General features: G+C 45.0%; 1 protein-coding gene across 1 annotated transcript; it reads right to left on the bottom strand.

Moving 5' to 3' along the window:
* Positions 1–208: 208 nt before the first annotated feature.
* Positions 209–16,251, bottom strand: LOC148041886 (protein TOC75-3, chloroplastic-like). The gene is made up of 8 exons (XM_087683841.1): positions 16,074–16,251; positions 14,727–15,870; positions 2,147–2,368; positions 1,957–2,064; positions 1,636–1,827; positions 1,307–1,555; positions 943–1,194; positions 209–825 (listed from the first exon to the last, which is right to left on the bottom strand). Exons 1-8 carry the CDS (start codon positions 16,088–16,090, stop codon positions 586–588), a joined length of 2,424 nt encoding a protein of 807 aa, XP_087539967.1. The 5' UTR covers positions 16,091–16,251; the 3' UTR covers positions 209–585.
* Positions 16,252–16,624: the final 373 nt, after the last annotated feature.

Genomic DNA, 16,624 nt, shown 5'->3' with positions numbered 1-16,624 from the left:
ATTTGTGAGACTAAAAACATAAACTATTAATCTTTATACACATAAATATAAATGTTTATACACACATTTATATTTATACTTACATGTTTATATCCATATTTCTTGGGCTCCCGTTCAGCCGTTTCAGATGGAGGCTGACAACCAGTAGGGTTTGCAAGGCAGACGAGAGAGACACTTTGCTGAAGTTCAGGAACATCTCAGATGCAAATAGCCAAGTTACCTAGAGACTTTTAAGGCAGAGCAAATACAATGAAATACCTTAATCCAAGCTTTCCACTAACATGTACTTCGTTAGCCTACATCCATGGTCTGTAAGAGGCGTCTATCTGGCTATGGCTCACAACTGATCCAAATTAACCATAAGACAATAAATAGATTATTCTGCTACATTTGTATAGTGCGTTTCAAATATACATAAAAATTACAGCTGAGACTTCTTTGGAAAAAAATACAGCTGAGACCCTCAAAATTTCTCTCCAGACTACCAAATAATGAACGCAATGAAGTGAAGCAAAACCCCCACCTAGCAAAATTGTGCACTTCGTGTGGAATGAATGAGGTTAACTCAATATCATCCTGAACATCTCAGAATCTCTCTCCAAATCGAATAAATAATGATCCTGACCCGCTGTTGCAGTCTTTGGTATACTCTGCCCTGATTAATCCTAGCTTAACTCCCACACCATAAGACATACCATTCCCTGCTCGTCGAAAAAATTCAGTGGGATTTCCGCTAACATCCTTTGAGCTTCCTAAATCTGTTCCATATTCAAGGAATGCAAATGTATGGGTTTTCATAATGGGGACCCGCACCTCAGTTGCAAACTGCATGCAATTGAATGTATATCAGATTAGATAGGTGGGTAAGCCCAGAAACCTAGCATCTGCACAAGGGAAACAGAAAAATGAACATGTAACCTTTGAGCTCTGAGAAAATCGTACCTCCAGAAAATTGCGGGCAGCTCCAAGTTCACCCATATTGTAACCCCTAACAGAATAAGGGCCACCCAGTACAAAAGCATCATAGGGAGGCAAATCTCCAATGCAACCTCCATAACGACCATGCAAGACCAACACAGGAGGTGGAGACTTATCTCCCCCATCCACTGGCTTAAGCTGAAGGAACCGTGTCAAGGTTAAAAGATGCCTGTTAAAGAAAGGGTTCTTACTACCAATGCCCAGACCTTGATCCACCTGCATCATTTCAAATTTTGAACATTTTCAAAGCATCCTCTTGCCAAACAAACAGGATGTGGGCAGTAGCAAGGCCAATAGACAAAGAGATAGGCAGTGAAAGGAAGCCAACCTGGAAAATGTCTCGAGCACCTATAGGTGTGCCATTAACAAATACAGTATTATCTCGAGTAATGTTTGTCTGCAGGAACCCCAGTCGATCTATACCTGTGCCACTCAAAGTAGTGGGAGGGCCATCCATCATAAGAGCTCCATTGGCAAGTGTACGAGCCCCATTAGTACATACTGCACTGGTTTCATCCCTAGTTGTTATCTCTTCCAGAACCAAACCATACGTAAATTTACTTTGGCGAGTGAAGTTCTGAAAACAACCAAATTAATATTTTAATATTCCAAACTGGAACGAACATCACAAGGACCTAGCTTCAGCAAATTCCTGACCTCTGTTATATTTGCCTTCACCCCCGCTCTATCAACCCAAATTGCTGGCACGTCTTCAAGTCCAGGCCCTCCAGCAAACACAGGACTGAGCTTTCTGCTGTTGAAACAGCTAGCTTTGAAGGTCCGGTTCCGAGGATCGGTTACACCATCAAGGTAAGGATGGACATATTCCATCTTAAAGCCCAGATCATCCTGAATAAAAATCCACACAGGGCTCATGTTTAAGCTAGAACTTATAACTGCCACTGCACAAAGTTATTCACCACTGACAGATCCACAAAAAATTTGTAAGCTGAAAGATATGAGGAAGCGATTTCTTACCTGGGAATTCAGAAGATTATTAGAAGTGACAGATGCAAACAGTGAACGATTCAATCCTTGTAGATTTCGGTGCTCAAATGTGACACTTCCACCAGGCTGTATTGAGGCCTGTAGCCACAAAAAGAGACGAATTGAGCAATCAAAATGGCATTAACTTACCACAAACATGAACAAGCTTTGGAGTGTATACCAAACTAGGCCACCCTGATGCCCCAGGGGCAATACTCCATTCTGTGCTGACTTCAGCTGTTTTTTGATCAAGTTCTTTCAGCTTTACTTCTACAACAATGCCGCCATCTTGCTCTTCATCTGGACGAGGATTCACTTCAATGTTTGAAAATAGAGCAAGACTATTGACATTTCTTAACGCCTTTTTTCCCGCTTCAATGTTGAAAAGGTAACCAGCACGTAACTGCAGACACAACCCTTACATGGTTACTCAATTGATAAAAGCTTGTGACATTACTATATGCATTGCATGCTATCAAAACAACAATTCAAATTTCACTCACATTGATTTGGCCTCACCAAATTCAAAGTTCCATCAATAAAATGAAGAGATGGTAGAAAGTCTAATAGTCATGAGGAACGTATAGAATCCTTCTATTTGTTCACACATGAAAATAAGAGGTCCGTGCGGGAGTGGTGAATGTGATGATCATGCTCAAGGGAGGGATGGTGATACTTTCAAGTTGACAGACATTCAATACTCAAATAGAACTGAAATGGAAAGTCCTCACACACAACTAAAATGGAAAACACTAAGTTAACATTGAGAATTTTAGAGATCAAGACACGAGAATAAGGTGAAAGGCCCATCCCAGACAACTACCACAGTCTCAAGTTTCTTGACTGAGAATAAAGATAATTCTCTTCTTATCAGCTCTGGCTCAATTAGAGCAATATCCTACACAGGAGACACCTCAAAGCCCAGATCTTAAAAGCAGGAGCTCCAGGTGGCTGGCCATGTATCAATCAGCCTCTGATCAACTCCAATAAGAAATCTGTCCAGAACAATAGGCCTTGAGATAGCTAAATCTATTCAAGAAAATATCAAACTAGGTACCCTTTGACCTTACATCAGAAAACAAAACTGCCTTCCACAGGACAAGTGTCTTGGGCATTTGATAAATCTCCAAGTAACTTGAAAGTATCTCGATTATAATCTTTCAGCAAACTATGCAACTGCCAAAATGCCTCCAAAACATCCTGCTTCATGACCAAGCATTAGAAATCCCTCATGAGGCACCCTAAAATGAGACTTCAAGCTATTACCTATTGCAGGGAAAAACATGGTTCTTTGCACACGACTTTGCCAAACAAAGCCACCCTCCAAATTAAAATAAGCCATCCGAGATATGGATATCCTTGCCAAGTACAGCCATGACCAAAATCTAGACCATAGTTGCCAAGGGTTTCTGAAACGGGTTTTATACAAATTTCGTAAAATGTTAAGAACAGGTTTCATTCAAGGTATAAAAAAGTATGAAAGTTTTACATACATATACTATATGATTCATGTAACATAGAAAACACAAATTGACATTATTCATTATTCTATACAATGCAAATGAACATCCAACATAGCATCAATATTTGCATGCATCATGGTCCACTATCCATGCCCAACATTACCTTTAGCATCAATATTTGCATGCATCATGGTCCACTATCCATGCCCAACATTACCTTTAGCTGTAAAAGAAGTCATCAATATATGCCATCATCATGGATAACAACTCAAAATAAAACTCTGGCATTTATGAAAGTATAAAATAGGTGTTTCATACGTTTATGAAATACCTAGGTATGAAACGAGTTTCCTAACCTTATGAAACGAGTTTCTTGGCAACTATGATCTAGACAATCTGCATACAAAGCTTTGATGGGAATGAATTAGTGTGATGGATTTGGACAAATGCATAAAAAAGGAGTTGCTAACGTGAAAGAGTCTCCACCTCATTCTCCTTACCAAGAACACACTCAAAGTTAAAGGAACGTAAGAAAGATCTGTCAGAGTGCAGCGATGCGGAAGCGTGGGACCAAGACTGAGAGAGAGAGAACGCAGAGAGAAGAGAGAGAAAGAGACAGTGGAAGATGAAGATCTGCTGTATAAAGTGTGCTGTATACAAAGATATGCAGACATGTACACGGGCGCAGTGCGCGGGACTGCGTGTCTCCACCTCGACGATGCAACCTGCTGGTCACCTCGAAGTCCGCTGCAGTCTACACAATCTCCAACCTGAAATCTGCAGACAGAGATGAAATCTGCACGAGCCTCCAGCCTGAAACCTGCAATCAGTGATGGGAGAAGACTGCTGAAGATCGGCTATAAATAGCCAGAAACTGGGCGCCAAAAATAGGCAGGTCGGCTGCAGGTGCAGTACCAGGTCGGACTGCCACGTGGCAGTCCGACTGGTTAGTCCGACTGGTCAGTCCGACTGGCTGCCAGGACAGGATCTGATCGCTAACACCCCCTCTCAGAGCCTGGGCGGGGCAGAAGCCTGAGGGATCTGGCATGTCTCCGAAGTAGAGCCTGGGGAAGCGCCTTCGTAAACAAATCTGCAAGATTGTCCTCTGTCTTGCAATACTCCACAGCTATGGTCTCATCCAGAAGCTTCTCTCTGATGAAGTGGTATTGGATCTCTATGTGCTTCGTCCGGGCATGGAAAACAGGATTCCGTGCCAAGGCAATGCAACTCTCATTGTCGCATTGCAGCAAAGTAGGACAAGTCTGGGGGAGGCCAAGCTCCTCCAACAATCTCCGAAGCCACACAACCTCACATGTGGTGGAAGACGCGGCCCGATACTCCGCCTCAGTAGAGACGAAAGGGCTACCGTGGGCTGCTTCTTGCTACTCCATGAGATAACACTGGCACCCAAGGTAAAACAGTAACCTGTAGTAGACCGCCTGTGGTCCACATCACCAGCCCAGTCCGAGTCGCTCCAACCTGCAAGTACAAGATCTGAACCACCTGTGCCTGCTGGATAATGAATCCCTAAATCAGATGTCCCCCTCAAATACCGAAGTATCCTCAGGGCAGCCTGCCAATGCACCATCTGAGGTTCACCCATGAACCCCGCCAAGAGACCAACAGCAAAACAAAGATCAACACGAGTTTTGAGGAGCCAAATCAATGATCCAATCAACTGACGATAGCGGGAAGCATCCGCCATGGGAGAAGCTGAATGTGAAGTGGCCTTCCAGTTCGGATCCATAGGAGCAGAAATGGTCCGACAATCCTCCATCGCAAAAGAAACCAAGAGCTCCTGTACATATCTCTGCTGAGAGATGAAAATCCCCCTCTGAGACTGATAAATCTCATGGCCCAAGAAGAAATGGAGTAGACCCAAATCCGTCATCTCGAACGTCTGATGTAAAGCTGCCTTCGTCTCGTTGACCTTCTGTGCATGATCACCTGTGACAATCAAATCATCAACATACAACACAAAAAGCACACAACCAGCCTCGGAAGTGTGTACATAAAGCTCCGAATCGGCCTTGGAACGCCGATATCCCGCCTGTGACTGAAGGAACGAGTCAATCTTCTCGTTCCATGCACGCGGAGCCTGCTTGAGGCCATACAAGGCCTTCTTCAACCTGTAGACTTTCCCATCTGAAGATCCAAAGCCAGGAGGCTGCTCGATATAGATCTCCTCCTTCAAATCACCATTGAGGAAGGCCGACTTCACATCCAACTGGTAGACAGGCCATCTCCTATGGCCAGCCAAGGCAAGAACAGCTCGAATAGTCGCCATACGAGCAGTGGGGGCAAAAGTGTCATGACAATCAATCCCTGGGCGCTGTGCAAAACCTTTAGCAACAAGGCGAGCCTTGTGCTTGTCCAAAGAACCATCGCTAAGGTACTTGGTCTTGAAGACCCATTTGACGCCAATCACCTTCTTATTCGGGGGGCGTGGCACGAGATACCAAGTGTCATTCCTCTCAATAGCCTCCAACTCGGCTTCCATAGCTTTCTTCCATGGTACGGACTGTAAAGCCTCCTTCACGGAGGTGGGCTCTCGATCCTACATAACACGGGTCATCAAACAATAGTTAAAGCAAACAAGCTCCGCAGAATGTGCCTGGTGCCTCCGTGACCGCCGCGGACCATCCTGCGGTCCCCACTCCTCAGGGACCCCCTCGATCCCCTGAATCATGGAGTGTGTCACGGGCCCAACAAGGAGGAGGCCGGACCTCTCCTCGTCTCTCTCCATCAGCTGAAGACTCTGGGATATCCACCGGTGGTAACTCCTCGGGGGTGACCGGTGGAACAGTAGACTCTGTATCAGAAACACAATCGGAATCAAAAGGCGGGGGCTCCAAAGGAACTGTCTCGGGAGCCCAACTCTCCCCTGGATCTCCAAGAATGGAATGCTCGTCACCCGCTGCTATGGCCGGAACCTCCACGAACCGCACATCTCGACTGGTGTACACATCCCGCTTGACGGGATCATACAAACGATAGCCTTGGGACTGAGAGCTGTAGCCAACAAACACCTGTCTTCGAGAAGCTACTTCAAATTTATCATGATGGGCCTTGGGAATGTGAACATAAGCATCACACCCAAAAACCCTAAAATAAGAAACATCGGGCTTAGTCCCAAAGTATGCCTCAAAAGGTGTCATCCCATCAACGACCGAAGTGGGGGATCGATTAAGGATGTGGACTGCAGTAGCCACAACCTCGGCCCACAGAAACTGAGGTGTTTGTCGGTACTCCATCATGGTGCGCGCCATCTCGATCACACTTCGGTTCTTCCGTTCAAGAATGCCATTTTCTTGAGGAGTGTTGGTATTAGCAAACTCCTGGTGAATACCTTTATCTGCACAGAAACGAGCAAACTCATTAGAAACAAATTCACCACCCTTGTCGGATCGCAAGGTCTTCAATCGCCGGTCCGATCGGTTCTCCTCAAAGAGAAGCCAATCCTTGAAGTGGGAGAAGGCCTCCGACTTCAACGCCAAGAAATAGGCCCAAGTCATCCTGCTGTAGTCATCTACGATCAACATGAAGTACAAGCTACCTCTCAAGGACTCGTTCCTCATAGGGCCACAAAGATCTGTAGATACAAGCTCCATCGGGGAAGAAGACCGCCGCGAAGCTTTGTTGGGAATCGCATCCCTATGCTGCTTCCCACGAATGCAAGAGACGCATGGCTGCTGGCTCACCACTATGTCCGGCAACCCTCGAACAAGTTGTCCACGTGACGCCCTCCGAAGATAATCATAGTTGAGGTGACCAAACCGAGCATGCCATAGCTCTAATTGTGTCTGAGAGGTAAGAAGAAGAGTAGGGAGGGCGGTAGAAGACGTCAATTTGTAGATGCTATTCTCCTCATATCCTGATGAGAGAACCTTCCTTGACCCACGATCAAGGACTCGCACCGAATCACTGTCAAACTCCACCAAAAGTCCAAGTGAACAAATCTTATGAACCGAAAGTAGATGATACCCCAAACCTGGCACATGCAAGACCTCTGAGGTATGGGTACCACCATGTCCATCTGGAATAAGCTGCATCTCACCCCGTCTTGCAATAGACACCGAAGAGCTATCTCCAATGAGAATCTGCCCACGCGAAGGTCACAACTGGGCAACACCAAACTGATGAAGGAGTCATATGCCGGGAGGCACCACTGTCAACGATCCACTCTCGAGCCTGGGGTGCTGTCATCGCAGCATCAGAAGCATTTGGTGTAGAGTCCTCAATGACAGCTAGATGAAGAAACGCAGCTGATGAGGGTGCAGCCACCGCTCCAGAATCCTTCGTGTCCTTCTTGTTGATGTCCTTCTTGTCTTTGTCAGGGCAATCCTTCTTCCAATGGCCAGTCTTTCCACAAATACGGCATGTGGATTCTTTGTCCTTATCCTTCTTTGACTTGTTGTCCTCCTTCTTCTTCTTTTGGTCCTTCCCCTTCTTCTGAGAGGCTTGACCTGTCAAGGCTTCCGACTTGGAAGCATGTTGTCCCTTCAGTTGTTCCTCTTGGTCCAAGACCATAGAAACCAGCTCTTCCCACCGAAGAGTAGACTCACGCCCCGAAGCTATAAGGGCGGAGTAGAAAGCACCGAATCGTGGCGGCAACTGCGACAAAAGTGTGATCGCCATGTCTTCGAAGGAAATCAGCTTCTCTACATTCTAAACCTGCATCTGAAGCTGTTTAAGCTTGTTGATGTGCTCCCGCAACGAAGAAGACTTGTTCATGGACAAGGTCTGCATCTGCACCTCCAAAGAAACCCGCTTCATAAGGATCATCCGGTTATACATCTGATCAAGCTCCAGCCATATCTCCCGAGCCACCGTCAAGTGCTTGATGTGGGCTATCACGGCTGTAGTACAAGACAGAAAAAGAAAAGAACGAATCCGAGCATTCAGTTTGGTCAAGTGAGACTGTGCCTTGGCCAACTCCGCACGAGCATCGGAAGAGAGTTTGGACTCATCTCTCACCGAAGGCCGGTCGATCTCCTCCTGTACAAGCTCCGCCAAATCGTAGGACTCAAGGATGGCCAACATCATCACGCGCCAGATGCGGTAATTGTCGCCATCGAGCTTTTGATCTGCGGGAAGAGCTGGTAAGACAGGCACCTTCCGATCCATGATCGTCTGGAACTCCAAGTCAATCTCTGTAGACATCTTCACATGTAATGCCTTCACAAACGCAAAAGCAGCCCCCTTTGACTGTGAAAACGCATTCTGCTAGGGCTCTTTCTTCTACGTCCCGAGCCTTCTTCACCCACCGGAGGCGATGAAAAAGCAAAACCTGCACTTGAAGACTGAAAACTCAGCCTTCCTCCTCTTCCAACAGCAGAAAATAGTAGCAAATCCACCAACTGGACTCCTTTCCAGCGCGCCCACGCTCGCTTCAGCCTTGTTCCGAGGCGCAGCCCTCCCGCTCGTCCTCAAACGCTGGAAACGCAGCCTTGTGTCGCGATGGAATCTCCTCTTCAGGTTGGTTCTTCACTCAATCAGCCCTTCTTCACTGCTCTGATACCATGTCAGAGTGCAGCGATGCGGAAGCGTGGGACCAAGACTGAGAGAGAGAGAGAACGCAGAGAGAAGAGAGAGAGACAGTGGAAGATGAAGATCTGCTGTATAAAGTATGTTGTATACAAAGATATGCAGATATGTACACGGGCGCAATGCGCGGGACTGCGTGTCTCCACCTCGACGATGCAACCTGCTGTTCACCTCAAAGTCTGCTGTAGTCTGCACGATCTCCAACCTCGCTTCAGCCTTGTTCCGAGGCGCAGCCCTCCCGCTCGTCCTCAAACGCTGGAAACGCAGCCTTGTGTCGCGATGGAATCTCCTCTTCAGGTTGGTTCTTCACTCAATCAGCCCTTCTTCACTGCTCTGATACCATGTCAGAGTGCAGCGATGCGGAAGCGTGGGACCAAGACTGAGAGAGAGAGAGAACGCAGAGAGAAGAGAGAGAGAGACAGTGGAAGATGAAGATCTGCTGTATAAAGTATGTTGTATACAAAGATATGCAGATATGTACACGGGCGCAATGCGCGGGACTGCGTGTCTCCACCTCGACGATGCAACCTGCTGTTCACCTCGAAGTCTGCTGTAGTCTGCACGATCTCCAACCTGAAATCTGCAGACAGAGATGAAATCTCCACGAGCCTCCAGCCTGAAACCTGCAATCAGTGATGGGAGAAGACTGCTGAAGATTGGCTATAAATAGCTAGAAACTGGGCGCCAAAAATAGGCAGGTCAGCTGCATTAAATGCAGCCGACTGGTCCAGTACCAGGTCGGACTGCCACGTGGCGGTCCGACTGGTCAGTCCGACTGACCAGTCCGACTGGCTGCCAGGACAGGATCTGATCGCTAACAAGATCAAGCCACTATCTGAACTGATATGCTCTCATGGAATCGGGTCAAAATAAAGAACCAGTGCAGTGACTGGCCTTCTACTGTAAATTTGTGCTAAAAAACATCGCCACCACTGCAAGCAACTACTGGTGGCACAGAGCACACCTACTCCGCTAGGGTGAGCTTCTCACTCTCATCGGCCATGAAATTAAAAGCCACCTACTTGAGTCATGTCCTAAGTGAGGGAACTAGTCATGAGGTTTAGAGCTCCACAAGCTACAATAGGACACCAGATCACCTCAAAAGGATCTCTGGTCTTTGGGAAGTCACAACTCAATATGACCTTCATCTTGGCCGTTTCCATGCAAACCACTCCAGTGTAGAGAATATTGACAACACAAAACAAGACTAAGATATCCTACTTTATTATTTTACTAAAAGTGGCCACCGATCTTGATTAAGCTAAAAGGCAACACCATAAATTTGTGAGAGTGCGCAATTGAAGAAGGAACACGAATACAAACGAATGAGCAAAGAGAGATTGCAAGAAAAGAAGAAAGAAATCAGCACTGAACAAGGAAAGAATGCTGAAAACAAAAGGAGGACTGATCAATCCCTGCACACTGCCCACAGCGTCAATGAGGCCACCAAATCAAGTTGATGATGACGGCAGCACCGAAGACGAAGGAAGATGACGGAGTCGGAGTGTGCACCTACCAAGGAATGAGGAAGATGAATGAATGTGTCTGCCAAGTGAGATGAGTGCCAAATAAATAGGCACAAACCATAAGAACTGGCCGACTACAATTTGGGGCCAAAAATATGGCTGACCAGCAGTTAATGCTGGTACAATACCAAAAAATCTCAAAAAAATCCTTGAAAGGGTGGACAATGTCCAATAGGTGAAGCAAATTTATGTGCAAAAACTACCTAGGAAATGCACACAAAATCCTAACTATAGGAGAAAATGCACTAAAAGGCAATAAATTGAGTACTCTAGAATGAGCTACCTCCTCCGTCAAAACAAGTGACAAACATGCCAACGCTCTTGAAGTCCTCGTCTGACTCGGACTAAGACTTACAAGTAGGAGATGACAAGGCATGACAAACATGGCTGCTAACACCCCCTCTCAAACCATGGATGTGGCAGAAGGCCAAGGAAGAAACGGATCCTAGGGTGGCAAGAGGAATGTCAATGTCGATAAAGTCCATCGATGTAGACTACAAATAAAGAAGCTCTTCACGATCCTAGAAAACCCCCTCTGAAACACTAGGGACCAAGGACTCCACAACCAGATCATCCAGATCGTCCCTCTCTAAAAGCTATGGGGGTGATGAGGGAACCTCAAGAAGAGAGGATGGGGGATGGGAAGGAACCTGTGGAATAGATGGTCCACAAGCGAAAAAGGGTATAGCAATAAATAACTATCTCGAAGGACCCTGCATAAGAGAAGGGGTATGGAGTTTATAAACCTGCTCTCCTGCCAACACGTTTCAATAACAGCCCCTATAGAAGAATCCTCAATACAAACAACCTGCTCAATGAAGACAACTCGAGTACCAAGCCTAGTAAGGCCATAAATTGAGAGGAGTCCAAAGCCCAATTCCGAAAAATAAAGGACTTGTGAAAGGGAGTGCAAAGCATGGTCAAGAAACAAAGACAAAGTGCCAACACCACAAGTAGGCACCGATACAATGTCACCAACAATGACAAAACCCTCAAAAGGACTTAAATCCTACAACAAATCGCCTCATGGAGTCATATGACTAGAAGATCCATTGTCAATCAACCAAGGCCTCTCAAAAGACAAGGCAACCAATGAAGAAGGCTTCTCCAAGTAAACAATATAAAGGAACACAAACTCATGGGTAACCACTTGAGTAAAGGTAGAAGGCTTGCATGTTTTCACTCCATCCTTCACTCCCAGACGAAGGCAAGGGTACATCTTCCAACATTTCTCCTCTGGATGTGTCCCCTTCCCACAATATGGACAAGTAGGCCTCTAGGAATCGGAGTCAAAGGCTAAAGAATTCTCTTGTCTTTTAGCCTTTGACTTCCCATTCTTCTTCTTTCCCCCTCCCAAACCTACAACAAATGCTTTGGTGGAGGTGAATCCACTGGCAATCTCTTTGTCAAGGTCATCATGCTCCAAACAAGCGGAGCAAGCTCCTCCCATAGAACCTTCTCACAGGTCCTCAATGTAAGAAGGCTCATGTAGAAGATATCAAATATCGGGGAGATGGCAACTGAGTTTAAATAATCATAGTCGTATTCTCTAAAGAGATCATTCTACCAAGAGACACAAGCTTATCCCTCATGTCCTCCAACCTATTGATATGATCTTTCTTGGAAGGAGAATCATCAACAGTGAGCATCTCTAATTTCTTCTCGAGAGTAATCCAGTGGGCAAATGTCTTCTGATGGTACAAAGAAGCAAGCTTTGTTGACACTTCCATTGCTTTCCACAACCTGCACACATGCACTAGGACAGAATCCTATAAGCTCATAAATTATCACTGCTTCAGTCCATCTTACTATATAAAGATATATTGCTATAATTTCTCAACTAGGAGAAAAAATCAGCACTAGTATAAAGCTTTGGCTTGCAATGAAGTATCTCAAGCCCACCAAATCAAGGGATCAAGTAGTAGTCCCGACAACGAAACCATGAAACTAGTCTTCCTTTCGTAGATGGGTGGTAATTCCCTAATTACAACTTAGTTACAACAATAATATTTCTTACAAAACTGAGAAATGCAAATTAACTTACAATCTTAGACAATGGACATCTTGTTGACCCAAAAAATGGCGCACCTTTCAATATTTATCTAACTTAATTGGAAAAAATGTTGATGTACAATGGGATTCTCCCAATCCCTTTCCGTATTCCAACTCCCTTTGCTGTTCAAAATGACCAGCAAGTCTTCAATGTGATTTGCCCTTTGATTCGGACAGTCAATTGGCCTTTACTTGCTTTAATGGAGATGGAAAATGCCCCAAATTCATTGATTTGTTTGTCTCTCCCCTTGAATTTAACTAAAAACGGCTTCAGTCCTATTGAATACAAGTCTTGGAGCTTCCAATTTTTGGCACATTTTCCGAGGCTGCTACTAAACCCTAATTTCTACCAGATTAGAATTTACAACAGAGAAATCTGTAATTTCTCAATATCTCGTAATCTCAATGGTATAATCTTCGGAGCAAGGGTGTAGAAAGGCTAGGAGATTATAAAGAATACTGAGGAGAGAGAAAATTCAAACTTTCTTCGCAAAGAACTAAAAAAAATCTGTCATTTCCTACTGCTGCCCTGTCTCAACAGCTTGTAGATGCAAAGAACTGAAGAAAATCAATCATTTACTGCTACTGTCTTGTCTCAATAGCCTATAGATGCTATCACTTGCTGTTGATTGGTCTTCTCTTGCCCCTAGCTACCTCAGAAGGTCCTCCAATGGCTGCAAATCAAACCAATAGCATCTCCTCTCTCTCTCTTGGAAGTTGAATACTCTAAAAATGCCTCTCCAACCTCTAAATACGTTTTCCAAACTTGCATAGGCATTTTTGACAAGTGGCAACCTTCCCAAATGATTTTTTCAATATTATCCATGATTAAATATTAATTTTCAATCTTTAAATATTGAAAATTAATCTAATAATTATTTCGATGCCCTGAAAAATAATCTGACTGACCAATAATTAAATTAGTTAGGCAACTTCCATTCTCGAGTGTCTCTGCACCATCTTTGACCATCAAATTACCGTTAGGTACCATTAAACATCACTTCCCTAGTGTCACCAATTGACACTTATGCCAAATGAATGACCTAGGCCAACAACTGGCACCAAATACCCTCAAGTACCTATGCGGCATAACTTATAGCAACTTTTGCCTTTGACATCTCATGCTTTCCTTGCGTCTCGGACTCATGAATTTACTCATACCCCAGTTACACCTCACATGTGCAACATTTACTTGACCATGTGATATATTATACCAAGATGTATGGGGTCTTCCTTTGAGGAGTAGGGAAGGGCAACCGTTGGACTTTGTTCTACTACAAACACAATAGCTATATTAGCAATTAGGACAGTGTGGACACCATCCTATTTGGACAGCCTTATAACCTGATGCAGGAAAAGGCAGCAGATAGGGCACAGGCAAGCAGGTTGCATGCATGGGCAGCCAGGTCACAAACATTACCGTCAACCAGCTAGGCTAGTCAAGAAGGCAGTGCACCACCCAGATGGGCAGGAGAGTAAGCTGGCAGATCACACCTAGCCTACACTCCCACTGTCCCAGGGCTGTAAGGAGGGCCAATTGCCACATGCACAACTTTCCCAGCAATCTGCAACCGGGTTCTTGCAGCAGATCAAGTCACATGCAGTATTCTTGGGGAGTAGATCACCATGCATTCAATATCTAACCCCGCGATGTTAGCTATGACACCAATTTACCATGGCATATTTGAAGTACTGGCTTCCTATTACAGCATTGTTCAAACATGCAAACCCAATTGGTCAATAATCTGAGCAGAACAGAAAAGCTGAAGATCCATTGAAGCATGATTGTGAAAACACATGATCAAAAGGAACTATTTTCATATTATGAGGTCAAAGTAGGCAATGTGTTGTGCGTAAGCAGAAAGCCTTTCCTACATACAACCAGTTACCAAACCTTTTCAAACCTCTATTCAACACAAAAAATACACTTGACTGAAAATTGTCAAGTTACAGGCCTGGTTCTCTTGGAGGCATTGCAAGACAGTCTAACTTGAGGAAGCTTTTATTTCACTACTACTATGCTTATGCTTCTGTACACTTCAGGAATAGCGAGTAAATTATTATATGTACAAAATCCAGACCTTGTTGAGATAGACAACATGCAGACTCATTTCTTTCCCTCCAATCAAAAACTTTGACACTTCATGCAAAAAGACTGAGTAAGAAATCACACCTGGGGAGGCAATTCTCTTTCCACCACTTCCATACGGGTGTTTCCCTCACAAGATAGCCCCATCTTATCTTGAAATTGGACAAGCACCTTGGTAATATCACCCTCAACAACCTCACAAACAATCTCACTAGTGTTCAGATTCCCAAAGTTTACCACCTGAGCACACACAAACCCATTGTCATGGTACCACTTCTGCACACGATCCCTTATCTTCTGAAGCATTCTTGCTGATACCATTCTTTCCGTCCTAAGCCAACCTTCAATTTCTGCCTCCACTGCTTGTGGGAGCATGCATGTCCTGGCTTTTGTTAAGCGTCGCTTGTACTCTTCCTCTTGAGAAGATATGAATGTTTCTCGCTCCTTCTCTGTCATCTTTGCAAAGTCCACTTCTGGTGGTTTTGTTTGGGGAAGCAATCCCACATTTACACACTTGATGGACTCTGCAGCCTGCCACTGACTCTCTGCAAATGTGATCTGCATGGCAATAGTTCCATCTTTCTGTGGCAAAGCATCCATTTCGACCTTCTCAAACATGCCACAACTTGCAAGGTTGTCAAGCTCGGTCTGCAGCTGAGCCTTTGTTACGATGGCACCAGGCTTTAGTGTCACCAGCTCATGAAAAGGATCGGAAGGGTCAACAGGCTTGGCCACTCTGCTATCTATCAACTCCACACCAGACACCCGATACCTTTTTCCAGCAGCCAACTTTGACAAAGGCACTTTGGAGCCCACTTTTAATCCGTGTGAATCATAACCACTCTCGTTCTCTGCTGTGCCAGCATATGCTATAAATGTTTCAAACCAATGATCCCAAGGATACCTGCCATTGCCACCACTACCATTGCCCCATCCACCAGAACCACCACTACCTCCTGCACCACCACCACCTCCAGGCCCCATGAGTTCAAGCAGGCAGCCTCCTGCAACACCCAAACCGAGACCGACTCCAACTAAACCCATTTTTTTCATGGACGCTTTCAGATAGCCTAGTTTCTTCGCAGGAAACAAACTCAGATGTGATGCAACACGATTGTGGCTCAATTTTCTAGTCGCCATGCTCCTAGATGGCACTGCATGAGAGGGCAGGGAGAAGAAGCTAACGCACTGGTGTTCCTGGGATGCTGCATCCACGTTCTGCGTTATCCTGTTAATAAAATCATCTATCAGTGGAGAGCAAGACACCATGCTACAAAACAGAGAATGACATAAAAGAAACGAAGCAGAATCCCAAAAATATATAACAAGAGCAGAGAAAATCTTCAGGGAAACATCATCTGACATGTCTCTCTATACAACAATAAAAAAAACCTCTTCGAAAATTGACAAGCATTGCCGTCAGGGACTTACATAGATGCCATGGCCATGGCCGTCAAGCTCTGGAACGCACTCCCTCCTCTGGGTTTGGTTACAGCAGGAGGAGACTAACTTGCAACTTCGCCCCAGAATGAGAGCTTGGCTTATAGTCAGTGCAGCGAGATCGAAGTCCGCCGTCCTTTGGGCGGACAAATGCACTGGGCGCGCCCACCTGCTGCCCTAGACGTGGGACTTCGAAGCAGGCCTAAACTTTCAAGGTTGCAAGACCCTTCCGAGGAGGTTTTTACCCTTCCCTGGTATTAGCCTTCGAATGAGAGATAGTAAATGTTTAAAAATAGTTATATGCCCTTTCGCTCTCTTTAAAAAGAAAAGGGGAGCTCCTTTGTGACGTTCGAAATGAAAAGTTTTTATAATACGTGTGAAATAAATTTATTATGAACCAAAAAGATATTTACACTACCAACCTAGGGTAGTTTTCACGGTTAAAAGGAAGCCTTAAGACTTAGTAAGATTGACTCTTAAGCACAACATGTACTTTTCCCCTATTTTTGAGCCACCTATCCATTGGGATTTGAGGATATCTA

Source organism: Lygodium microphyllum, chromosome 1 (genome assembly GCF_053477565.2).
Source record: "Lygodium microphyllum isolate KBCC chromosome 1, Lygodium_microphyllum_v1.1.10, whole genome shotgun sequence".
Classification (NCBI taxonomy): domain Eukaryota; kingdom Viridiplantae; phylum Streptophyta; class Polypodiopsida; order Schizaeales; family Lygodiaceae; genus Lygodium; species Lygodium microphyllum.
This window is presented reverse-complemented; position numbering and strand designations above follow the sequence as displayed.